This window comes from Pocillopora verrucosa, chromosome 14 (genome assembly GCF_036669915.1).
Source record: "Pocillopora verrucosa isolate sample1 chromosome 14, ASM3666991v2, whole genome shotgun sequence".
NCBI lineage: Eukaryota > Metazoa > Cnidaria > Anthozoa > Scleractinia > Pocilloporidae > Pocillopora > Pocillopora verrucosa.
Window position 1 is genome coordinate 12,738,450 of NC_089325.1, and position 25,872 is coordinate 12,764,321.

Here is a 25,872-nt window from a genome sequence, read left to right on the forward strand (position 1 = left end):
CCGCAAAAATCAAGGGCGATAGTCCTAGCTAAAAATCATCTGTCGCATTTTTAACCTCAGAATTAATATGAGCAATTCTGTTTTCATAAGAAATACGCTAAACCACAGATTTCCGGCGTCAATGAGCATAAACGGCACAAAATAAGTTGAAAAACTACCAGTAAGATTTAATGGTTTACAACGAGGCGCGCTCATTTAGCTGTCTTTCTTAATGTTGATCTTTGGACTGCGAGCATGGAAACGATTCTTGTCAAGCGCGTTATACTAACTTTATTGATTTTTTGTGATAATTAAAAAGTTGACACAATGTTTTTTTTTTCAAATTAATCAATTAACTTATATTGCTAGGGGAAGCCTACAGGAAAAAATAGAAATTAAAAATAACGAAATAACCGAAAAAAGGTTTAGAAAATCATGTTAAGGTAGATATGATGTATTTACCCTCAACACGAAAGACTGGTCACCCGCACTTAACATGTGGTTGTTAATTATATTCATGTTCCTTAGAAACAGGTCGTTAACTTTATTAACCCTGTAACTCCCACTTGTCAGCAAGACATAATTTCTCCTTACGATATCAATACAATATAAACCATTCAAGTGATGAGAATAAAGAAAAATATCAATAAGGGGATTACCAGTTGATCCAATGATCATATGACTCACGTTATATGCTTCTGTTTTTATACAATTCGGTTCTTTTAACCAAAAAGGCATATTTGTAACTGAATCTTAAGGTTGTGTCGTGCTACCAGACAAAGCATAATCTGAAAAAGATTTAAGCAATATCCTCTGATATTAGTTTCGAGATCAAGGATCAATTACAGGATACACCCAGAAATTCACACATTTTTCCTCGCGATTAGTGTAAAAACTAGGCAGATGCTATTCCGAAAAAAAAGTTTCTTGTCCATGGTTTTCCATTGAAATTAAATTTTTTCTTGGACGTAATTTGTTCTAGTCTTGATTCTAGATGGATAAATGCAGTGACCCAGTTTCTTTAGTGTCTCACGCCTGAAAAATCTTAAAGCCAAGTTGATATGGTGATATGCAAAATTGTTTGCGCGGTTGGAAAGGATAACGATTGAAGTTGAAGTCAACCAACCAATACTATGGATTTTATAAAAAGAGGGCAACTCCGCCATCAGACACTTCAGTACCGTAACTAACATCTTATAACTGGGGCAACAACAAGAGCAAAACAACATTTATCATTTCATTAGAAATTCTGCCAGCTATTCAAACCACGAGACTCATGTATCACGTCCACAAATTTTGATGTGATGATTTTTTGCGATCGATAATCCGCTATCAGAGCCAAAAGTGCATTTCTTAATTGGTCCAAAACCTCCTTTCGTAAAATTTGAATTGCAGTAAAAGGCAATTTGTTAAAAGAAGACCAAAGTTTTCCGCAGCATTTTTCAATGCTGCAATATCTTGCTCTGGAAAAATTTGGAAAACCATCTTGGTAATATAGAAAACGTTACCATAGCGACTTCACATTACTACCGAGATTTGCTGCTAAAATTGAGGAGTCATCCTCGTTCCCAGGGCCCCGGAAACGAAGGTGCAAGGGGTAATTGTCACTCATGTTAATTAAATGCTTATGTACAATTATAGTTGAAATATTTTGAATTAGCACAGCACATGAAGGCTCCACATCCACTTATTCAAGGCCTTAGGCCAACAGGACATCTTGATAAAGATACTAAATGCTGAAATTTTGTACTTTATTTAAGATTCAAGACCCCGAATACCACATCCTCATGGGTGGGAGATACTCGTTTAGACCTGTAGGACAGTGTCATCCTCCGGGCCAAACACCCTAGGCATTCTAGGCAGGAGGCAATAAGGTGCATGTGACCCCTTAGGACGTTGATCCAGAATCCCTCCCCCCCACCCCCCTCCGCCTTTTTGAAAGCTTTCGGCCCAGGAGTCTCTGGGAGGGTAATTCTGGAAAAATGAATGGCCCCACCTTGAGGCGTCGTCTTAATGTGGAGAGGGAGACGAAGAAATTCCACACCAAAAACCTGATATGTTTAGGAGAACTCGAGCTTCCCTTTTCTGACCGGAAACTTACATCAAAGGTATAGCGCGCGCACGGGTGCGCGCCTTTGAAGTCTAGACGGCGATAAAGGAAGTTAAGAGCCAGAACTTGGCTCGGCGTAAATGGTAGAACAACACAGTAATAGGCAGTAATCAATAATTTTTAGCTCTGAGTGGGCTCCACCAAAAGAACAAACATCGCAAATTTAGCCAAGCTGATCAATTGAAATCCTTGCTATTCTTTCTCCATTCTGTTTCCCTTTGTTATTACCTAACATAAGTAAGCCTTTTGTTGTCTTTCGAAAATACATTAACATGTAAAAATACCTTAAAAGTCTGTGAGCTAAACCCTTGCTACTTACGCAGCTCTTATTTATGAAACGCTGATTTAAGCAGTCCTGTAGAATGTAGTCATTATTATCATCACTCGTTGCACCAGTGGGCGCATAAGGCCATCACATTGTCCGCCCAACCTCCCCTGTCGCTCGCCGCCAACTTGGCCACATTCCAGCTCTTTCACCCCGCCTTGCCTCTCTCTCTTTCAACAGTCCTTCTCCAAGTGGTCTTTGGTCTCCCCCTCGCCCTTCGACCTTCTGGAATGTACCCAAATATTTTTCCTCTTCGTTCAAAGGGGGCACCGACAGTGAACAAAAAGTTGCTATCGGCGTACAGTTACCTGACAGAAACTGAAAAAAAAGTCTGTCAAAGCGCAAAAATAAAATTTCTTGACCAGAGGAAACAGCTGACAGAAGAGTATGATCTTTCTACGCGTTGAACTGAGACCATAATAGAGGATTTTACTTCGCGCAGGTTAAAGATGTCAAGGGAAAGATTTTTTAAAGGTCTTGTTGGTTGCGGACTTGACCTTTTAAAGGTCCACTGACAAGTGCTGAGTTCAGGGTTTCACATAAATGAAACTTAAAGCCCACAAGAATGATTAGTATTTCATTTGACCTTGAAGACACTTAAAATTCTCATTAAGGGTGAATATATGAGGACACACTTCTTTACGAAAGGAATTTCGTCTCGGAATTACACATGGCGCGCCATACTCGGATTATGGCGCTCGGAACATGACAATCAACAAGAGATAACTTGAGAGTAAACAAATCACGCACGTTTACCTGACGCAAATCATATGAAGCGCGGACAGATTTGAGAACTACGCGGCTTTGGATAAACACCGACGGTGATTGCCTGACTTTAACAATATTGTAAAAAACAGCTGAATGGATAAAGACGAAAGCAATATGTCCTTTGTCCGCTGCTGAACCATAAGCTCATTACAGAGATGGCAAAATTTCGAGATGTCAGATGTTAACTTTTGACTTGCGTGGGAGTTCACAGACACTTTTGTGAAATCTGAATTTTCTCGTCCAAGATGAACATTTTCACGGCCTCACTTTGTCAAGAAGAGAGCCACTCTCCCTGAAAAGTACTTGGCGTGCCATAACTCCGCAAAGGAACAATTAGAAAAACCGCACTTTATTCATAATTTTATACGGTTACAATTAAAGCCAATACAAATGACGGATTTTTTGTTCATCACATGGTAATGATGATGATGATGATGATAATGATGACAACATTTGTACAGTCTAAAGTCTATAAATCACAAAGAATCCTACAAAAATTTACAGAGAGCAAGAAAAGTCACATGTAACAAAAATGGCATTGATTGCTAAAACGGCGAGACAGTAAAAACATTAAAAAAAAATTGCAAACAAATGAAATATTAAAACAACTGAAACAATTCGTATTCTAGTCTAAAGAGTTGTGTCTATCTCTTTCCTTTAAGGACGGTAGCATTTGATCTTATCTCAGGGGCACTTTGTTCCACAAGAATGGCCCACAAATCGTAAAAGGCGCGATCACTGAAAAGAGGCCTTGTGTATAGCTCTTGGGACTATAAGGGGGCTGTATCTCTGAGAACGTGTGGAAAAGCTTTAGTTTTCCGGGAGGTCCAGGAAAATTAAGATGCTTTGATCCGATAAGTTTACTTTGGAGAGACTGCCAATGCGCTCCGCCTAAAAGAACCGGCATCTTAAAACTAACCGCAATGTCTACAGCTGAATCGAACCTAGCATGGGGCCTGTGTCCATTAAACAAGACAAAGAGTTATTTACCTACAACAAAATGGTCTTACAGTGAAGGTTTTAATGTCTTTGTCATCTGATGAGAGACATTTTAATCATTTGTTGTTAAAAAACAAAAAAACAACAACAGTATCTATTTTATTAGAAGCCTTAAAGTGTCTGTTATGAATATCCGTTAGCAGATGGTTACATGATTTGACCAAACTTCATGCAAGTTTTATTCCTGAAGAATTTTTTATTAGAAGCGTTATGATTTCTCGTTTTCACACGAGATCGAAAAACCAAAGGCTTTTGTTCTCAGGTAGGAGAAACACTGGAGTTAGCAAACACAATATTCAGAGCCTCAGTAGATTATGGGAGTTTGGCAAACTTCCACCTTCCTATTCACGAAGATCATGTTCACACAGCCTAAAAAATTTCCTTATCTCATATCTTTTGTGCGTGATTGATGAAATTAGTTCTGCATATACTAGTCGTTATTTGTTTGCGGGATACGAACGGTTTAAGGTGTGAACTGACCTTTTCCGGGTCGAGCGTCAACATTAAGCCGCATTTGCCAACCCCTTTTTTGGACACGTGAGCGCCAGTACACTCCCCTGAGGCAAGTAATAAGAGGGGAGGGGTTAGGGGTCCATGAGAATTCTACCGATCTCAGTGCTCCACATTTTCGGATAAACTCTCAGACTTCCACTAGGGATCAATATCTCAATTTTTTTTAATCGTAACATACCTTCAAGCAAGCAAAAAAGGTGATGAGATTGATTCAGAAAATAATCAACAAAGAGACATTTCGTTATTGCAACAAACTTTATAAATGTTAACTAAACAAAGAAATATAAGTATATTAATTGGCTGAATTGGGTTTCAGATGTTGTGGGAAAAAATGAAATTGTGTGGTGCTGCAGGACACTTAACGTCGTGGTTATGGGCTAAGGGAGCGATGAACGAGTAACTGCCAAAAGAGCTGCCATTTTTGGCTTTGAGAACAGGACATATGTTCTTCTTCATAGTTTTGAGGAGGTATTTCGCTAAGATATACACACGACTTTCTATCGGTTTACAGGCGTCAGTCCGCGCGCTGTATATTGATCGTGATTAACGTTTTTGATGTTCTTGCAAAATTTGTGGTAAACCGACTGAAAGAGCGCTGTGGTACTCTATTAACATTTGCAGCTGAGATTGTATGTTACAGTTCTCTGTCGGTAAATTAGTATATTGAACGGTAGATTTTTGACGAATCAGATCGCGTTTAGTACTGTGGTTAATTTTTCTATGTTGATAAACAAACGGTCCATCTCTCTTTCCCAAGGTGACAAATGAATAGTAATAAACACAATAGTTAAAATAATAATAATAATAATGATAATAATAATGATAACGATAACTATATGACAAAAATGATGATGATAATGATAACGGATCAGTGAGCAACTTTGCCCTTACCCCTCCCCTAACCCGGCACAATCCTCACCAGTAACTTGTTATCAGTTGACTATTGTTGGGGTTAGGGGAAGGGTAGGTAAGCCGTTACTCAGATATTGACATTGATCCATGATAGCGAAAATGGTAATAGTAACAATAGTAATAATAATAATGATAACAATAAAGATTTAAGCTTCATCACCAACTATCGTGGTCAGGATCTGGGCATCCAGGTCCCGGTTGTTCGAAGGTCAGATGACACTATCCACTGGATAAATCTCTATCCAGTGGATAACGCTATATGTTTTGTTGTCATTTATCCGCTCGATAGCAATTTATCCGTAGGGTAGCATAATCCGCCTTTAATACAATTGGGCCCTGAAGTTTTACACTACCATAATACTAATAAGGACAATAGTATTGTTTTATTTAACACTTCCAGTGGGTGGCTTCAGCAATAATAACGAAAGTAAATAATTAACGAAATAAATAACTAAATACTCCGAAATATTTCGTAAAGTGCGATAGTTTGAGGCAGCCTCCTGAGCAAGTAGTATTCTAAACCCTGGATCCGTCTGAATACGCTTTTACTACATGCTAGCTATCAGACAACAATTAGGATTAAAGGTCAGAAAGTGGAAGATTAATGAATAGATTCCATGCTGCCGTGCATCTGTCCCACTGTTCAGTAACAGATCAAACTTGACGTTGAGATGTGGTAAGAACAAACAGATAGCACACGAGGCGCTACTGCGAGTTTCACTGATATCCTGAACATATTACAACCCCTTCTGTGACTTACTACTACACGTACAGACGCACGGCAAAACAGAATCTGTTTGTTTTATACAATAAAGAAGGAAAATTTTGATAGTCGTGACGTCATCTCAAAGTCCGTCCTCCGATACAGAGGTCAAATAAACAAATTCGCGAACAAGATTGTGTATTTTTCAGCTTATTTTAAGACGAAAATAGAAGATACCACTAAGACCAACGGATTGAATGAATACTCGCTTCGTTTCAGACAAAAAGAGCCTTTTTAGTTGAACGATGAGATTTGCTTCGTGCCGGAGGATTTTTCCTGTATAAACCGCATTAACGTCGAAAAAAAAATTGTATTAAAGAAGCCGTCTCTAAGCCAGCTTTTCAATAATCACTTGATAAGTGGCTCTGAAAGGTTATGAAATTAACGCAAAGTTCAGAAGACAAATTTGTGAAAAGCAACCTTCACAAACACGATGAGAGGCGTTATAGAAAAGTCAGCCATTTCGAAATTTATCACTTGATGTAATCCTTTATTCATTTCAGAAAAAGTGAGATTTCGTGAGAATTTTCAATAGTATCATCTTGGAGACGGAGAACTTTGCAATACACGTGAACTTTTCTAAGTCTTAAAGACGGAAGGATTGTGGCCCAATGGAGATCCGAGCTTTCAAAGAAAGTCACGAAAATGTTAATAAGGGTTTAGACATCGTATTAGCTCAATTTCAAGTGGCGACAGACATATCCTTGCATCGGTCACAAAAGCCAACTTGTTCTCGTTTTCGACTCAAACTGACGCGTTTGTTCTGTGTCTTTCACTGTGACTCGAGTTCTTCTGTGGTCTGCTATTGTGCCTTCGTGTCCGAACGATCGAGGACAACTATTTCCTTGTCTTCAGGTAAGAAACACTCAGCTCTGGATTTTCTTTTTAATATCTAAGTAGATCAACTTAGATTGAACGATAATTTTCGGGTTTGCCTTATCAAATCTTTAAATCATCTTTTAAGCTCGATGGCGACAAATTGCATGGTTCAACGGGCTTTGCTCATGTTTATCTGGATTCAGAAAATAGTTTGGGAAAGGAGTGTGAGAAAATTTGGAAAATGCAGTGACATTGTGTTTACTTAAAGAAAGCGGGCCATCGGTCGCGAAATAATCGGGTGTTTTCTGTTTTTACTGGCCGGGATTACGGAGCAGCCGCCAAATCTCTGTCATAATATAACCAAGTGGTTATTTGAGGCCACACGTCAAACACGTATGTCCATTTTTAAAAATATGTATTAAAGTTGTCTTGTCAAATGGTCAAAATCCACCAGAAGATGTCCATACATGGACCGTTATAAACGCAACGACGAAGAGAACGCTTCAATCCGGTTTAAATAAACAAATTCAAAGCCAACCAATTATCTTAGAGTGGAATTGATTATTCATTAAATTTACTGGGACACCAAAATCACATTAACACACGACGAGCTAGACAAAGCGCCACACCCCTACGAATTCATGCCGCGCAGCATGCACGCAGCATGCATGCATCATGAATAACAGTGAGTTGTTCCACGTCCAGCCTTTTCCTTGTAAACTACACAAAGGTTACCATGGAGATGGAAAGCTCCGTCTTCGAAGGCGCGTAATGATGCCAAAAAGCACTGATCTCATTCTCATGGATCGTGGTGGGGGTCTGCGCTATCTTTTCATGGAACTCCCTCATAAATTCGATTTAATTGGATTTATTTGAACATTGAATCAATTATACTTGTAATTTACCATTCGGCGTCCATGATAAATCCGTTATCTTAGACTCGATCATCTGTTGAGTTCACTAAAATATCAATAAATTTGTGCCGTAACCATATATTGCATGAAATAACTCTAAACGCTTGAATGACGATACTCAATCCAGGCTGGACCTTCTTTATGGACAAGATATTTTCTTTTCTATTTTTTTTTCGGTGGAACGCAAAAATGAAAAGCAAGGTTCGGCAGGCGGGACAACTCCGCCCGAAGACTGTTGCACTCCTGCACTATCGGGCTCCTGAGAATAGGAATGCCTGATCGCATGTTCTACCTCAAAAAAAGAACGCCTGATCGTGGGTTAGGCTAAACCAGGCGCGTTAACACACGTTTAAGATATTGCAGAAGATTGATATGGGCTGAACAGAATACTTGTATAATTCACAACGGATTACAGAGATCTTGATGGTATAGTACGGACGAAAAGTTCTTAAAGAGATGAATTTCTATTTTCAGCACCAGAAAACTAATTATTAATTAATAATTTTTAAGCCGGAACTTTAAGAGCAGACGCCGTAAAGGCGATTTCATGAAATGCACAGCACAAAACAAATCTGATTCAGCAAATTCTTTCATTTGATAGGCTTGCATTACAAATAAAATCTGTTCCAGTTGCATGCATCATTGCCCTTTTCATGTTTATTGCCTCTCGTAAATCGTGTTGCTGTGGTTTTTGACCCAGCACGCTATCTTTCAAAGGTGACCAATCTTAATAAGGTTGTCAAATTGAACGCGTTCAAAATGTTTCCTAAAGTTAGCTATCACACTTCAAATCCAATTCCCTGAGCAAAAAGAAATGACCCTTTCTTTGCCTTCGGTCACCTGTAGCTAGACAGTGATAGAATGTACGTAACGCATGTGCATGGACTCTGACGAACTCCTCTCGAAGTTAAATCATTGACAGGTCTAAAACAAAAATAAAAAAAAAAAAAAGTTATTATGGTTTTTGAAAAGAGCGGAAAGAGAGCACATGAAATTACAGTTAAAAGTAAGCCCTATCAATGAGATAAATTTACTTCACACACAAAATTAGACTGAAATGCCGAAAAGTTCTATAGAGGTACACGATCCCTAAAACAGAGAATTGTTGATAAGAGCTTCACTGGGTTTCTGACGATTGTGGAGACAACCACCGCAAAACAATAAATTTTGGCAAAGGTTTCACACGCCCATAAGAATTTATCATTATCTTTGCTGACAGATATTAAGGCGATAACGAAAAAGTTTGTAAAACGTAAACATTGGTAAAAAAGAAAGGGTGAATTCCTGTCAACCTTTGAAACTTGACACGTGAATTTTATTAATTTCAAGCGCATAATGTAGTTTCGATATGCTTCAATACTTTATTACTGGGATACCTGTGGTAGCCCAGTCATAAAATGCCTTTGTTTTTTTGTCGTCTTTTTTTTTTTTTTTTTTTTTGTTTTTTTCCTCCGCCACAAAATGGAAAAATTGCGCAATAGTACCCACAGGTCATTGGGCCCTCAACACCATGACAACTAACTGTGATCCAATGAGGTGTTCACATGCTGATCACGCGTGCTATCTTGATGATGATTGACGTTGTCATGCACGGACAGGGCCGGGTCACATGACGAACACGAGATTTTTGCCCATAAAACTATTTTGTCAGTCGTTTTGTATTTGAACGTAATTGGATTACGATCATCTGGAGCATTATGGGGCAAACGCTCAAAATACTTGTAGACGCATACACAATTCGTATTGTTCGCGGCCAATCCACACAAAAAGATGTTATTGAGCGGTAATTTTGGATCGGACAGAATCGCGAACGCTTGAAAGCCATGAAAGCATTGAATGCCTTGTATGTCTTGTATGCCAAGTATGCCAATGTCTTAGTTGAAAACGTAAACTCGTTGTAAAAAGCAAAATCTGAAATCTGAAACCAAACTGCATATACTCTATGCAATCTATTGAACAACACTACTACCGTGAGACTGAAGAACAAAATTCAAATGGATGCAAACTGCTAGTGAAGAAACATGTCATTTTAGATTCACTTGATGCCAGGGAACGTAGCTACGATAACAGTGCGAATGGTATTAATTTCACGATCAGAAAGGTGAATCTTATGTTTGTTTTCATTGTAGTTGTATGGATATTCTTTTTTAATAAATACATGATCCAAAATCCCGTGTTTTTTGTGTATAATGTTATTATGTCAAGTATTGTTTACGCAATTGTCTTGTCACAGGCGACCCAAGGTCACGTTTCGAGAAAGAGCCAACGATTAATTCACGAACGCGTCACGCGTTGTGTGACTCAGAGTAAGTTATTCTAGGAACCGTTGAAAATTTGAACACGTTATAAGGAAAAGTATAGGGAACGAAATATGGTCGATTTACAACGACAAATATTTCGAAATATGAAGATTTTTCTCGAAAAATCAATAAAACTTACTCATACCCTGTGTATCCGTTGTAGTTTCTGGCGATTGTTGCCGTTTTAAGCTTGCTTTACCATCACTATTATTCACGTCATCTACTTTTATTACATTGGTAAAATCTGTACAGACATCACACCAACCAACTCGCGCGCAAAGTAAGAAGACTATGTTGAAGGCTTGAAATTATATTACGATCGATTTTCATCAAGAAATGGGCCAGGAATTTTCCACAATAGTGCAAATAATCGTGAAGGCTGATCGCGGAAAAGCGATTGCGTGACGCTCGGTAAGCTGTAAGATGACATGTTATTATATACCAGACGTAAAAACTCTTCAGATTCTCAGTCTGCACTTTGTACTCACTCTGCAGTCTATATTTTGTATCCGGTCTGCAGTCTTCTGTCTACATTTTGTACTAACAGGTATCCGTGGCACAAATACAGTTTATTTTTGGTTACATTTATTCGCACAACACACATAATCTATCACAAAATACCTGTGTGTGAGGTAATTCGACATTTTCATTCTTTCCCGCGTTAATAATCTTCTTTCCTTTTGTAAGAATGTAGAACACTTACAATGTTTCAAGTAATCCACCCACCCTACAAAAAATAACTCTTGCATGCATAGCATGGCTATGTTTTGAGACAGGTGTATGCCCTTGGCCAGACTTGAGCTCACTATTTCAGTATACTAGTCCGACACGCGTACTATCACTACACTTGATTCCACGGATCCAGTACCATCCAGGTATCCCAGTTACCCTGCTCACAGGGTCTAGTCTGTCTTGAAATGAGGTTTATTCAGTAATTACGGACTGTCTGGTGACAACACTGTATCACATTTTGTTATTTGGTCCTTGTAAAGACTGACAGAGAGCTGAATGTTTCGTGCTCGTTCTTCAAAGACCCTTTTCACACGTCAACATATCTTCATTGATCGTTTCAAGAGAATTAATCTAACTTAAGTGATTGTTACTTATAGCCGTCGCAAAAAGTCACGATAGTGCCTTTCCGAAAAACAAATAAACCTCGAATGGCTTTTTCATTATAGTTTTTCTTACCCCAATAAATAGCCATAATCTTTCTGAACGGAGACAGATTGAAACTTCTGAAAGGAAAAGAAAAACAAAGCGAATAAACGGATAAATACACTTAATTGGCTTCATTAATTCACTCTAATCAGCAGAATGCTCATAGCTTGAGGTAGTAGCACCTTTCGACGTCATTTTTTTATATCTCCTAAAGAGCGTTATTGAATCCAGTCCAAGGTTACAGTAATTTACGAGCCCCTTTAAATTCAGCAATAGCACTATCACACGTAGCACTACAAGCTGGCTATCTAAGGCCACACACTGAAATCCAGAACATAAAGTGATACGAAACGAGACACCATCTTGCCGTAGGCTTTCAAGCGAAAGAATGTTTGTAAACTGTCACCTATCACTAAATGGTCCATAGTTCCGGTTTAGAGTTCGATTGCCCATTCAAACGATGAAAACAAAGTTAAGATGAACTTTGGGTTCCCGTTACACATTTCATTCAGGAATTGAATCGAACTTTGACAACTTGTAAATTTACGTTCCTGTGGAAGAGATCGTCGTGCTTGACGACTCAAATGAAAGCTTTAGAGCAATACGCTCATATCATGTAGGTTTTTTACCATGCACAGGTAGGTCGTGAAATATTTCTTGGGTTCAATTTTGATCCTACGAGAACATGCTGTTTTTTATCATGCTGTAGGGTTTTTTTTCATCTGAACATTCGTTTCAGATCGTTGTGTTATCAGACACGGTGTAACAGCCATGAATCAAAGGCGGCGAAAAATTCTTCTAGTTTTTGATAGGTGTACCATACTTCCGAATTTCCTTTTTCCTCGTGTATTGTATATATTATGTCGGTCTGGTTGGGACTAGAATAGATTTAGTGAAAAATAGTTTATAATTTCCAAAACAAACGTTTCATATGATCAAGGTTTTATATACACGCCGAATGATTATGAGATTTTGAGCAAAGAAAGCAAGAATACTTCTCAAAGTGAGAACCTTCGATAAACTTCCAGAGTCCATTGTACAAGGAATCCGACCTACCCTCACTCCCCTCCCGTTGCTCCACCATTTGTTATCATCGGTATCCCAGGCTACAATTGGCTAAGTACCGAGTAACAACTTGTCATTTGCGACGCCATAATATCTTATTTCCCGATCTTTTGTTTGTAACGGAATTACCAGTTGACCCGAGTGGCTGAGACTTGCGTCAAATGAATTGGCGAGAAAAGATCTAGTTACGGCTTAAGGAGAAATAGTTTGAATTAAATGGCTGTAGAACTAAGTGACATGTAAGGCCGATCTTTCTGCGAGTCTGGACTTGCTTCTAAGGATAAAAGGTAAGTGAGATTCTGCGCCGTGATAGAACTAACAGTTCCAATTCGTATGAAGAAGAACTCATTAATCAAAAAACCTGCCGCAAATGACCGAAAAATTTCCGTCATGCCACATCCGGGCTAAGGCAGCAAATTCCTGAACACTGGTGATTTTTTGCTTTTCTGGCTCTAAAAACTCCTTTTTTACTTTCACTTTATGAAGTTGAAAAATATTCAAAAATGTAAAATTAACAAAAAGCATGTGACACCACATTTAGAAGATCAGAAATTTATGAACGAAGTCGGTTCGGTCAAAAACAGAGCGTAAAGTCCGAGGTTTCTTTTTTTGTTCTACACTGGGAGGGTCCGTCTAAGTAGTAAACCACAACTATGCTCAAAATATTTTCCAACCCTTCCCCTGCGGGAAGCATGTTTGGGCTTGTCTCCCTCACCGAGTTGTCACCAGTGCGTCTTGACCCGGCCTAGTTAGCGTGTAAGTTTGGCGAGTAGTAAAAGTCGACTCATGTAAGCCAAACTAGAATAAAAAGGGCTTGATAGGGAAACTGATAGGTCGTTTTTTATAAACTAAAGGTTGCTAATGAACTGCTGGTCAGTTGAACCGCGAAAAGCTACACTCAGAGTGGAAATTGATATAAGGTATTCTTAGGGGTAAGGCCCAGTGAAAAGATTAATGTATAACCAATTCAAAATTCCCCTCTCTGGCGATGAGAACCACGAATATGACGATAATGTACTCGTAAATGCATTTACAAGAATCATCAACATCAGAAGACTGGGCAATTACTCACAAGCTATTAGGATGTTGGTCTCAGCTGTTTTGTGCCATATTGAAGTTTTTCCATCCAAATTCGAGGCAATATTGATGTCTTATCGGCTAATCGTGATTTTGCGCGAGAGAATTCCAGAATGAGACCAGTGGTTTGAAATAACAGCAGTATATCGTGACAGATAACGAAGTTGGCACTTGGATGAAACTCAACAAATGTTACTGGGCCTTTTTATAAATGTACTTAAAACTGTGTCTGCTCGCTAAGACAATGAATTCTACAAACTGCTAAGAACAACAACCATCATTATCAGACACCTCACCTTAAGTCCATGATTCGCACAAAAGGCGCTTAAACAGGTCGAGGAATCTTCATTTAATACTTGGATAAGTGGTTTCACCCCAAAATCGACAAGGGTGACCCTGAAAAAGTATGTCTGATAACTTTGCCTAATCTAATCTTAACGAACATTCCTTTGTGAGGAGAGATGATGTCTGCACTTCTGACAGTAATACCTAAAAAAATCGCGCACTGTTCACCAAAGTGCAGCATCAGGGAACTCAAGGTCCTTCACTGGACGATTTTGGTTCCAAAGTTGACCCGTAAATCCCGCGTCTTAAAAAGATTTTTGCCACACAAGAAGTCTCCTTGAATATGTACCGCGACGAAATTTCTCTGATTACACAAGCGTCATATCGCACTATATAAACACAGAACAGATTAATAGGGAAGTCTATCAATACTCGTTAAGGATTCAGTGATGATCTTCCAGCGTTTTTCTTGAAACTTGTCACTAGTCGGTAAGAGCTAAAAAAAGTATAACTGAAAGCAGAGGGCATTCACGGTCCAATCTATCAAGCCTTCAACGCCCACATTAGGAATGTTTCCCAATTCAGGAATGTTGTGAAAGTTATCACGGAAAACAGATTAGTTCTGTGGTTATAGGAAACCTATCGGCGCCATGCGACACGGTGATTAATTGGATTAAAGCAGCCATATTATTCATAGACTAGTTTTATCGCGGTATCTCGGTTCGGGGTTGAGGACGATGGAGAACAATTCTAACCCGAGGGCTTTTCAACATAAGAACTTGAGATAATTCACTTGAGAAACGTAAAAACCAAAACAAAGGGTACTCGACTTTTTTAGTTTATTTTCGGTAAGTAACAATGAAAGTGCTTTTACCAAACGCCCGGGATGTGAAGTAATGTGAAATTTTGTGAAACTCTGAAGTTTTGCGGTGCGGAGTTACAGATTATATTTCTTACGTTGTATGTTGTGTTTATCAAACAGGTTAAGCGCGACCACTTTGGTAATTTTTCTCAGTATAACTTGCTTTTAAATCCTTGACTTTGTACTGCAACCCGGGTCTTTTGTCGGCGTATCTCCAGTTTTTATCCATGTGTCAGCTCAGGAAATCGGAAATGGCTACTGTACGACAGTCACACCGAGTTTCTCTTGACCTCACGTCAGTTTTCTTTATCACGCGTTGTCCTTTTATCAACAAAAGATCCTCTCTCGGTAGATATCAGCTTTAAAATCTTGGGATTCTGTTGAGTTGCACTCGTTCTAAACTTCTCTCAAGCACTGAACTTGATTTGATCATTTCACCGGCCTTTTCAGCCGTTGTCATGCGAAAAATTCGGGGGAAACGAGTATCGGATACAGTTTAGCTTGTTAGCATAACAACACATCGGGTGAGCGAAACACAATCAGGCTTTTCACTTCAAGGGAATTGCACCCCGCTAAACAAATACGATGTGGCGCTATAAACATTCAGGCGTAACCCGCGACAATTTCCGCTGTGCAAAGTGTGCGTTGGCGTCGTTTGCGGCAAACTTGCCTAACATCTGTGATTCTCTGCAGGAATATCGCCGTTAGTACACAGTGAGAATTTAACAACAGCCATCGATTACCAGTAGTTCGAGTTTGAAGGTCACCGGCCTCTAGTGTTCGACATCATCATGGCTAACAATCCTTTACCATACAGAAGACTTTTATGGGGAGTTGCCTTGCTGTTACTAGCTACGGATACGGTGAGTTTCTAAACATTTTTTTTCCATCACATTTCAACGCCTGCTATGTCAATGCCACACGCGCGTTATGAAATTTTTGAGAGATGATGGAAATCAAGTCCGTGAGATTCGTAATTTTCATGAAATGAGGCTTTAAAAGGGTTTATGTCACATCTGTGCGGGGCTCTTAAATGAAACCAGCGATGTCTTTTTTATTAGCTGTCTTAATAATCTATAGAGGCTCATAGATTTCTGTTATAGATATACAGCGATCGAGATGAAAACGCTGCTTGAATTTAAACAGCTTTAATCCCGCTTGGCGCAGTCACAAAATACCTCTCCGCCAATTCGACTGGTTTAGTGGACACCATTTAAATGGGGAAACTCCAGTTGAAAAGCAGGTTGTCATATCAGTAAAGTTTCCGAATTTCATTGCTCCGGGTAAAAGCTAATGAATTCCTCGGGACATTTGAGACGTCGTGACATGCAGGTGTTGTGATCGTCTGTCCCTGTCGCGCGACGAGCATTTAATCCACACAAGGCTGAAATATTTCGAATTCAAAGTAACGGAAAGTAACTTATGTTCTTAATATAGAGGCTGACAGCGGTACATAATCTGTGTAAAACAAACACGAGCAATAACGCGTTTTGTTTACATTTGAAGGGTATTGCATCGGTAGCTTTCCGATAGAGTGTTTTCGTAATGACGTTCCAGACTTTATCGAGGTCAAAGACGCCGGCATGTTCTTTGAGGCAAAAAAAAAGTTAAAAAATTCCCGAAACGTTTGAACGTCGATGGTTCGACTTGCTTCCAGATGAAATTTCTAAACTTGTTGTCTTTGACCTGTAAATTGATTTGGATTTGAACTAACGAGTTACAACGACACACATGTATTTTGTGCAAGTATGTCACACGTGCGTGTTGTTGAGAGAAGGTTCACTGTCATGATTTTCACACCAGAACTTTTAAAAAGTAGTTATCATGCAACTTCCAAAACCAAAAGACTGCAGACTGTACTCGCTTCCCTTATCTGTTTGCAACATGGAGAATAACCACCTTTGCTCGGATCTCGATTTTCCATAACTAAGCATTCTCGCACCGGAAATTGCTTGTTTGGTGGGGCCCCAAAACTGTCGTAGAGGAAAAACGCCTACTTAACAAACCTCAGCTGGAGTAGTGTGATTTATTGCACATTCATTCTTGGACACGCAAAAACGACCCGTAATAAAATCCTAGACATTTAAAGCCCAAGGAAAATGGAATTTGATGAAGTACAAACAGCCATAAAGGAAAACCATCGCTCTCCTGGGGGATACTTTCCGGTGTATGTGTTTCTCAAGTGGAAAAAAGTGGTTTTCCTAACTCCAAACATATACGGAAAAACCAAACCATCAAAAGCTCCGCTTCCCCAGCTTAACCCTCCACAGATGTGAGCCGACAACAGAATATTTCCAGGCCGGGCATTAAGGAGTCGTTGAAATTCGAGACGCCATAATTTTCCCTATTTCTGCTTCATACGATCGCATTATGAACATTTAAGTAGGTTTCTTGGCAGGTTACGTTTTAAATACCCTCAATATGTTCCACATCGCAGGCATATGATTAAAGTCGAGTCCTCAGAGATCAAAGGGGGAAAAGCCTAAAAAGCATTAAAAAGCAGTCTGGTTTGAGAAACAGGAAACTTTTGCTGCCAATCTAATGAAAACTATCGTTTTGAAGAGCAGGCAGCGAGAGTGTCGGAGTTCTTTCCGGAATGTCAAGCCTTTTGAGAAAGGAAAACATTTCTAAACGTTCCGCAAGGTTTTGTTTATTAAAGCAAGCTCCTTGTAATGAGTTATTTATTTTAGGAAAAAGGATGTCTGCATACTTCTATTGTCGCGAGAATACCTGCACCCATTTAAATCTGACTTTCTTTGTTATTTAAAACCAAATCGACCACCTAGGGGAAATCTCTAAAACAGATTGTGGTTAAAAATGTTCAAAGCTGATTGTGAGGTATTCCTTAAACTTGTTTCACACGCAGCTTGCGATAGTCGAAACTCTGATCGATTGCAGACTGTTTTGGTTGGCATGAAAGCATTTTCTCGTCATTTATGCCGAAGCGAAATGTATTTATAATATTTAGGTCAACAGTAAAGTGTAAATACCACTTTGGGTTTGCCTTAATTAACGGATTTGTAACGACTGTTATCATTTGACGATCTGCATTTCATTCACAATGATGGAAAACATGTCTGCGGACAACGGAATGAAAAACTGTACGTGGCACGGAAAAAAATTGCCTTGGTTTTGTTGTAGTAAGACGCAATATAACTCCTTGGGATAAATTCTGAAAGGGTTGTCGTAGAGGACGGATTTTAATGCTGGTGCTATCCTACGGAAAGTGTTGTGTTTTAGTTCAGATGCGTGATTGCCAGAACGTTAATCCCGTTCTTAAAAGATAGAGGCCTTACTTGAATATGATCCGTTGTTATATGTGAGATGCAAAATGGTATTTCAAGCGTTTTCGTAACATCCCGTATCTTCATTTTCTGAATCGGTACTCCGGCCGCTTGCCCAATGCCCCCTGGATGTGGCTTTTGTGGCCGAGCCACACTGGGGGTAGGGATGAGAGAAAGTACATTAGGTGCCAAAGGAGCGCGAACGGCGATCTTTAGGATCTGGATGGGACCCAGACCTCTCACAAATTTCAACGACAACGTTTCCTCACGCTTCAAAGGAAGTACGGCTTTTTCTGTCGTGAACCATGCTGTGGAAAAACTCCTCAAAACGGCCCATTTAGGTTAACACGAGGAATCGCCTAGGATTTTTTTCTTAGCACCTCTCACTGAAGGATCGGGTTCTGGAAAATAACATGGAATAATATGAAAGGTCCTTTGGAGGCGATTTCTCGGAATTGCGAAAGTCCAGTTCCGAAAATTAATGTTTGCTGGCCAGTTTATATTAAAGATCGAAATATCGTTAACTTTGACACACAAACAGTGATGAGAACAGGATAAGAAACCGAACATATTTGTTTTTTGGGCGAAGTCGAAGCACTGGTATTCGCTTGTTCCTTGGATGTAGATTTTGAAAAAATGGTAACGGGACTGTTAAGTTACCGCCTCGAAGGAAAAACGCTCAAGTTTTAAGGACAAGATGTTCTTATTTAGAAGAAACCAATTTAAAGCGAATTTCTATGCAAGCGAGTTCTCCATTACATGTGTGGTTGCCCAGTTTTGTTTGCAGTGAAGGTCGAACCTCTCCAATACAGACACAGTAAGGACATAGCTAAGTGTCCGAAATGGAGAGGTCTTTGTTTTATCTAATTCACAATGGCCGGTTTTTCTTTTTTAACCTTTTCTGGACGAATACCAGGCCACATACACAAGCACAACCGTGTGCTTGTGTATGTGCCTGTTAGGGCCTACATTTAGCAATTATACATTAGTGAGATTGCTAGATTCTGTGTGGCCGCGCGGGAAATACGAAATTTTGTCCTCGTTGTTCCGATAAGAAGTACAGATATTATCTACACGAGAAAATAAATTCGTATCCACATGCGGACAAGTGATCTTCTTTTTAAATTACAGATATGAATCACCTTTGTAAAATCAAACGCATTTTTGAAAACGCTATTTAAAGCGCAGCTAATGCACAGAATAACTCGGTTCTTGAAAACTCGTTTCCCAGACTCTTCACACTGTAACAAAAAAAAGGTTCTTATTACAAAACTCTTAGCAACGTACTTAAATTAAAAGACAGCCCTTCTTAGGAGAGACAAATACTAAAGCTAAACTAATTAAACATTTAACGCCCACGATCTCTGGTGATTGCCATACATTTCCTTGTTAATATTAGTTACAGGAGTTTGTTGTTAGATCAAGCTAAACAACTTCTACCTGACAGGTTGGAGTGTTCTCATTACTTGTTTTGCTGAATTAAAATGTATGGCTAATTATAAGGAGAAGTTTCATGTGATAACCTGTCTGGGAGTTAAAAGGGTTAAATGGATTTGTTCCACTGACCTATTACGAAAGTTTGTATAAAATCACTACCATTGCAGGAGGAAAGGGCATTTCCAAGGAAATCCAGAATTCAATCGCAGATGGGACGATCTGCTAAATTCAACCGGAAGCTAGAAGCCTGTTTACAACGGTAAGAAAAGAAGTAAACGTGTCAGAATTGATCTTGTTGTCACCCTCTATTGTAAACAATTGTTTTTATTAGCTTTATTTAGAGTTTTTTATAACCTGGTGTATTTCAAGGCAGGGAAGGGGGGGGGAGGAAGTGGGTGGTGGAGCGGGTGGGGACTTGGAGGGGAATCACTTGTAACAAGGCCTTGATACCTTGCGACTCATTTATTACGCTCAAGGGACAGTTCTGGCCCAATCAACTGCCGTTGTTCCTTACGCGAGCATAGGAAATTCTATTGATGTGCACGCATTTCCGTACTTTGTTATTCATCTGTATTAAAGGGAAAATTTTTTCCAGTATTAGTGCGTAAACAGCAAAATACTCTGAGTAATGCTTTCTTTTTGTAAAGGAGATTAACTGAACTCCCACATGTTGACAAATGTGAGGATGAGGGACGCTCCCCAAAGTTTCCGTCTTTTCGTCTCGTCACAAGGGTTCGACAAAGAGATGCTTCGAAACCCCTGAAAACCAAACCTCAGACCTGCGAATTTCTCGCTGCGACTTTCTGTAACTGAGCCACAGAGACTCTCTGGGAAACCGGGCATTACTGTAACACGCGTTCTGCATACTGCATAGAAAACGATTGGAACCTCAGACCCTCATTTTTTGCGCTTCGATATTTTAATTCAGAACCTCGGAGACTGTAGGGTAACTTAAGACATCAGTCGGTTCATAGGTGGCAGAGATCACTTAACTGACTCCTTCTTCAATTGTCTTTTGCGACGGAATGTTAGTTGGTTACTCTCCCATTCAAGACGATTCAAGTGGTGTAGGCATTGAAGTCATAACTGCTGCACCAGTAAACAAACTCTGAAAGTAAAACTCCACTTCTTCCCACACCAATAGCCACGGTGATAGCTAGCGAAACCCCGCCTCCTAAGCAAGCGCAGAAAGTTACCGATGACATAAGCGACAGCTTGGAAAATGGTGAAGATCCATCTGAGCCCGGCACAGGCGACATAATAGATATCATAGATGTTGAACCAACTACTGCTCCTATAAGAAAACCCTCTACTAAAAAGGAAAGAACAGCAATTCCCCCAGTGGTTCAAACAACCAAACCAAACTCACAAAAAGGAAAAACAGAAGTTAGCCTAGCCACAGATGACACTATTGACATCGTGGGAAATGGAGCAGAATCAACCGAGCCTTCAATAGACTTCACAGACGTTAAGCACACCACAACTGAAGGACAAACAACAGCTGGACCTACTGAAGGGAGGACGACAGCTGTGCCCACTGAGAAACAAACAAAAGTTGTAAAAATAACAGCGGCACCAACGGTTAAAAGTTACCACAGGTGCACTAACAGAGGAGGAAACAAAAGCTGCACCGACTGAAGGAAAAAAAAAACAGTTGCGCCAACTGACGAGGTACTCACAGCTGCACCAACTGAGGAACAAAGAACGGCTACACCAAATGAGGGAGAAACAACAGCTCCACCACCAGAGGTAATAACAACAGCTGCACCAACTGAAGAACAAAGAGAAGAAACAACTGAAAAAGTGCCTACAGCTGCAAAAACAGAAGAGAAAATAACAGTACCAGCTTCTCAGGAAGTTACAACGGCCACGCCTTCTGAAGAAGAAACAACAACTGCACCAACTAAGGCAACAACCACTGCACCAACAGAAGATATCAAAACTGCACCTACTGAAGAAAAAACAACAGCTGCACCTTCTGAGGAGGCAACAGCAGCTACTGAAAAAAAAAACAACAGTTGAACCTACTGAAGAGCAAGTAACATCTCCACCAAGTGAAGAACGAACGACAGTTACACCAACTGAAGAACAAAAAAAAGCTGCTCTAACTGAGGAAGAAAAAACGATAGCATCTACTGTACAAGAAACAACAACTGCGATTGATGAAGACAAAACGACAGCTGCACCAACTCAAAAGGTAAATACAGATGAGCCTACCGAAGAAGAAACAACAGATGCACCAACTCAGAGAGTAACAACAGCCCAACCTACGGCTGTATCAACCCCGGAAAAAAACAACAACTGTTGCCCCTTGAAGAAAAAACAACAGCTGCACCAATTGAGGAAGAAAAAACAGCTGCACCAAGCGAAGAAGAAACAACCGATGCACTAACAGGGGAAAAAACAAGCGCAGCACCAATGAGGAAACAATAACCGCTGCACCAAAAGAAGAAACAACAACTGTATCAACTAAGGAGGTGACAACTGCTGCACCAACTGAGGAGGACATAACCGCCGCACCAACTGAGGAAAAAGCCACACCCACACCTACTGAAGAAACATCAATAGCCGCATCAACAAAGAAAGAAAAAACAACCGCAACCAACTGAGAAAGAAACAACGGCTGTACCGACAGAGGAAGAAACAACGGCTGCACCAACCATGGAAGGAACAGCAACTTTACCAACTGAGGCACATACAACGGCTGCACCAAATGAGGAAAGAAACAACAGCTCCAGCTTCTGTGGATAAAACAAACACTACGCCAACTGAGGAGGGAAACAACAGCTGCAACAACTGAGGGAGCAACAAGCCTGCACCAACTAAAGAAGAAACAACAGCTGCACCAACTGAAGAAGAAAACAAACGCTGCATCAACGGAGGAAGAAGCAACCCCGGCACTCATTAGCGAAGCAACAAAGGCTGCTCCCAATAAGGAAGAAACGACAGCTACACCTACTGAAGAGGCAATAACAGCTGCACCATCAAAGGAGGTAAGGACATTTCTACCTACTGAAGAAGTAACAACACTAGCACCAATTGAGGAAAAAACAACAGCAATACCAATTGAGGAAAAAACAACTGCAGCACCAGCTGAGGAAAAAGCAACGGCTGCAGCTACTGAAGAAGTGGACAACATTTCTACCTACTGAGGAAGTTACATCTCCACCTAGTGAAAAAAGTGACAACAGCCACTTTAACCGAGGAAGAAACAACAGCTGCACCAATTGAGGACGATACCACAGCTACACCAAAAGAGATAAAGACAACCGCTGCCCCATCTGAGAAAAAAAACAGCCCTGCATCGCCAGAAGAGAGACAACAGCTGCACCAACTGAGGAAGCAGTTACAGCTGGCACCAACAGAGGAAGCAACAACAGCTGCACCAACAGAGGAGTGGAAACAACAGCTGCACCAACTGAGGAAGAAACAACGGCTGCCATCTCTGAGGAAGCAAAAACAGATGCACCAACTGAGGAAGAAACAACAGATACCTCAAAGGCAAAAAAACCAAGCGCAGCACCCATGAGGAAGCAACAACTGCTGCACCAACAAAGGAGGAAACAACGCTCGTAGCAACTGAGGACGAAACAACCGCTTCCCCATCTGAGAAAAAAACAACTGCTGCACCCCAATTGAGGAAGAAACAAAACCTACCCCAAAAGAGAAAAAAACAAGCGCTGCACCAACTGTAGGAAGAAACAACGGCTGCCCCAACTGAAGAAATAACGACAGCTACACCAAATGGGGAACGAAGTAACAGCTGCCCCTACTGAGGAAGAAACAAGCGCTGCACCAACTGAGGAAAAAACAACGGCTACATCAACTGAGGAAAAAACCACTGCTGCTACTACTGAGGACGTGACCACATCTTCACCTACCGAGACGGTAACATTTCCTCTAAGTGAAGAAGTGACAACAGCTACTTTAACTGTGAAAGAAACAACAGCTGCACCAAAAGGGTGTAGAGACAACAAACTGCCCCATCTGAAAAAAGCAATAACAGCTGCACCAGAAGAGGAACAAACAACAGCTGCACCAATAGAGAAGGAAACAATGACTGTACCAACTGAGGAAGAAACAACCGCTGCCCCATCTGAAAAAGCAACAGCTGCACCAACAGAGGAGGAATCAACTGCTACAACAACTGAAGAAGCATCAACGGCTGCACCAACAGAGGAGGAAACAACATCTACTCCAACTGAGGAAGAAACAACCGCTGCTCCATCTGAGGAGGCCAACAACAGCTGCACCAATAGAAGAAGAAACAACAGCTGCACAAAAAGAGGAAAAATCAAGCACTGCACCAACCGAGGAGGGAGCAACAACAGCTGCACCAACAGAAGTAGAAAACAACGTCTGTACCAACTGAGGAAGAAACAACTGCTGCCCCATCTGGGAAGGCAACAGCTGCACCAACAGAGGAGGAAACAAACGACTACACCAACTGAGGAAGCATCAACAGCTGTACCAACAGAGGAGGGAAACAACAGCTTGCACAAAAAGAGGAAAAAACAACTGCTGCCCCATCTGTGAAAGTAACAGCTGCCCAACAGAGGAGGAAAACAACGGCCTGCACCAACTGAGGAAAGCATCAACAGCTGCACCAAACAGAGGTAGAAACAACAGCTGCACCAACTGAGGAAGAAATAACTGCTGCCCCATCTGGGAAAGTAACAGCTGCACCAACAGAGGAGGAAACAACTGCTGCACCAACTGGGGAAGCATCAACAGCTGCACTAACAGAGGAGGAAACAACGGCTGCACCAACTGAGGAAGCATCAACAGCTGCACCAACAGAGGAGGATACAACGGCTGCACCAACTGAGGAAGAAACAACTGCTGCCCCGTCTGGGAAAGTAACAGCTGCACCAACGGAGGAGGAAAACAACGGCTGCACAAACTGCGAAAGCATCAACAGCTGCACCAACAGAGGAAGAAACAACAGCTGCACCAACTGAGGAAGCAAACAACTGCTGCCCCATCTGGGAAAGCAACAGCTGCACCAATAGAGGAAGAAACAACGGCTGCATCAGCTGAGGAAGCATCAACAGCTGCACCAACAGAGGAGGAAACAACAGCTGAACCAACTGAGGAAGCATCAACAGCTGCACCAACAGAGGAGGAAACAACGGCTGCACCAACTGAGGAAAAAACAACTGCCGCCCCATCTGAGAAAGCAACAGCTGCACCAACAGAGGAGGAAACAACAACTGCACCAACTGCGAAAGCATCAACAGCTTCACCAACAGAGGAAGAAACAACAGCTGCACCAACCGAGGAAGAAACAACTACTGCTTCATTTAAGACCCCATCAACAGCTGTACCAACGGAGGAAGAAACGACAGCTGGCCAAAAAGAGAAAAAAACAAGCATTGCACCAACTGAGGAAGCAACAACAGCTGCACCAATAGAGGAGGAAACAACAGCTGTACCAACTGAGGAAGAAACAACCCCTGCTCTATCTGAGGAGCCAACAACAGCTGCAGCAAATGAGGAGGAAACGACAGCTGCCCAAAAAGAGAAAAAAACAAGCGCCTGCACCAACTGAGGAAGCAACAACAGCTGCACCAACAAAGGAAGAAACAACGGCTGCACCAACTGAGGAAGCATCAACACCTGCACCAACAGAGGAGGAAAGAACGGCTGCACCGACGGAAGAAGAAACAACTGCTGCCCCATCTGAGAAAGCAACAGCTGCTGCAACAGAGGAAGAAACAACTGCTGCCCCACCTGAGGAAGCAACAACAGCTGCACCAACTGAGGAAGAAACAACAGTTCCCTCAACTGAAGGAAAAACAACAGCTGCACCAACTGAGGACAAAACAACGTCTGCACAAAACGGGAAAGAAACAAGTGCTGCACCAACTCTGAAAGAAACAACGGCTGCCTCAACTGAGGAAGAAACAACACCTGAAGCAACTGAGGAAGCAACAAAAGCTGTACCAACTGAGGAAGTAACCACAGCTACACCATTTGAGGAAGCATCCACATTTTCACCAACTGAACGGGTAACAACATCATCTACTGATGAAGAACAAACAAACAGGTGCTCCTACTGACAAAGAGACTACAGCTGACGACATAACAACAGCTGTATTTAAAACTACTGAAAAAGCAACAACGGCTGCATTTACTGAAGAACAAACAACAACTACATCTACCGTAAAGCAAACAACTCCTGCACCAAGTAAGGAGATCAAAAAGACTACAGCAAGCAAAGAACAAACAATTGCTGCCTCAACAAGGAAAGCAACGACAGCTCCACCTACAGATAAAGTAGCAACTGATGATGAAGCAAT

At 40.8% G+C, this 25,872-nt stretch overlaps 2 protein-coding genes and 2 long non-coding RNA genes across 5 annotated transcripts; 3 read left to right on the forward strand and 1 right to left on the reverse strand.

Annotated features, from left to right (window-relative positions):
* Nucleotides 1–404: 404 nt before the first annotated feature.
* On the reverse strand, nt 405–14,019 carry LOC136277977 (uncharacterized). Its single transcript, XR_010716132.1, has 3 exons — nt 13,698–14,019; nt 11,591–11,637; nt 405–2,732 (listed from the first exon to the last, which is right to left on the reverse strand). It is a non-coding gene; the product is annotated as an uncharacterized lncRNA (long non-coding RNA).
* LOC136277976 (uncharacterized) lies at nt 7,086–19,760 on the forward strand. Of its 2 annotated transcripts, none has more exons than XR_010716130.1 (3): nt 7,086–7,224; nt 15,543–15,712; nt 19,738–19,760. It is a non-coding gene; the product is annotated as an uncharacterized lncRNA (long non-coding RNA). The 2 variants fall into 2 exon arrangements; XR_010716131.1 differs by lacking the exon at nt 7,086–7,224 and adding an exon at nt 14,658–14,835.
* Nucleotides 19,761–20,674: 914 nt separating this feature from the next.
* LOC136278241 (uncharacterized) lies at nt 20,675–22,857 on the forward strand (the record flags this gene model as incomplete). The annotated part of the gene is made up of 4 exons (XM_066161735.1): nt 20,675–21,197; nt 21,252–21,587; nt 21,914–22,167; nt 22,294–22,857. Coding segments are annotated over 4 exons (1,542 nt in total), but the record flags the coding sequence as incomplete, so codon positions are not given.
* A 457-nt stretch (nt 22,858–23,314) lies between these two features.
* LOC136278242 (uncharacterized) lies at nt 23,315–25,773 on the forward strand. The gene is given in 3 exon segments (XM_066161736.1): nt 23,315–23,915; nt 24,400–25,070; nt 25,072–25,773. Coding segments are annotated over 3 exon segments (1,833 nt in total). The 3' UTR covers nt 25,633–25,773.
* The last annotated feature ends 99 nt before the right edge of the window (nt 25,774–25,872 follow it).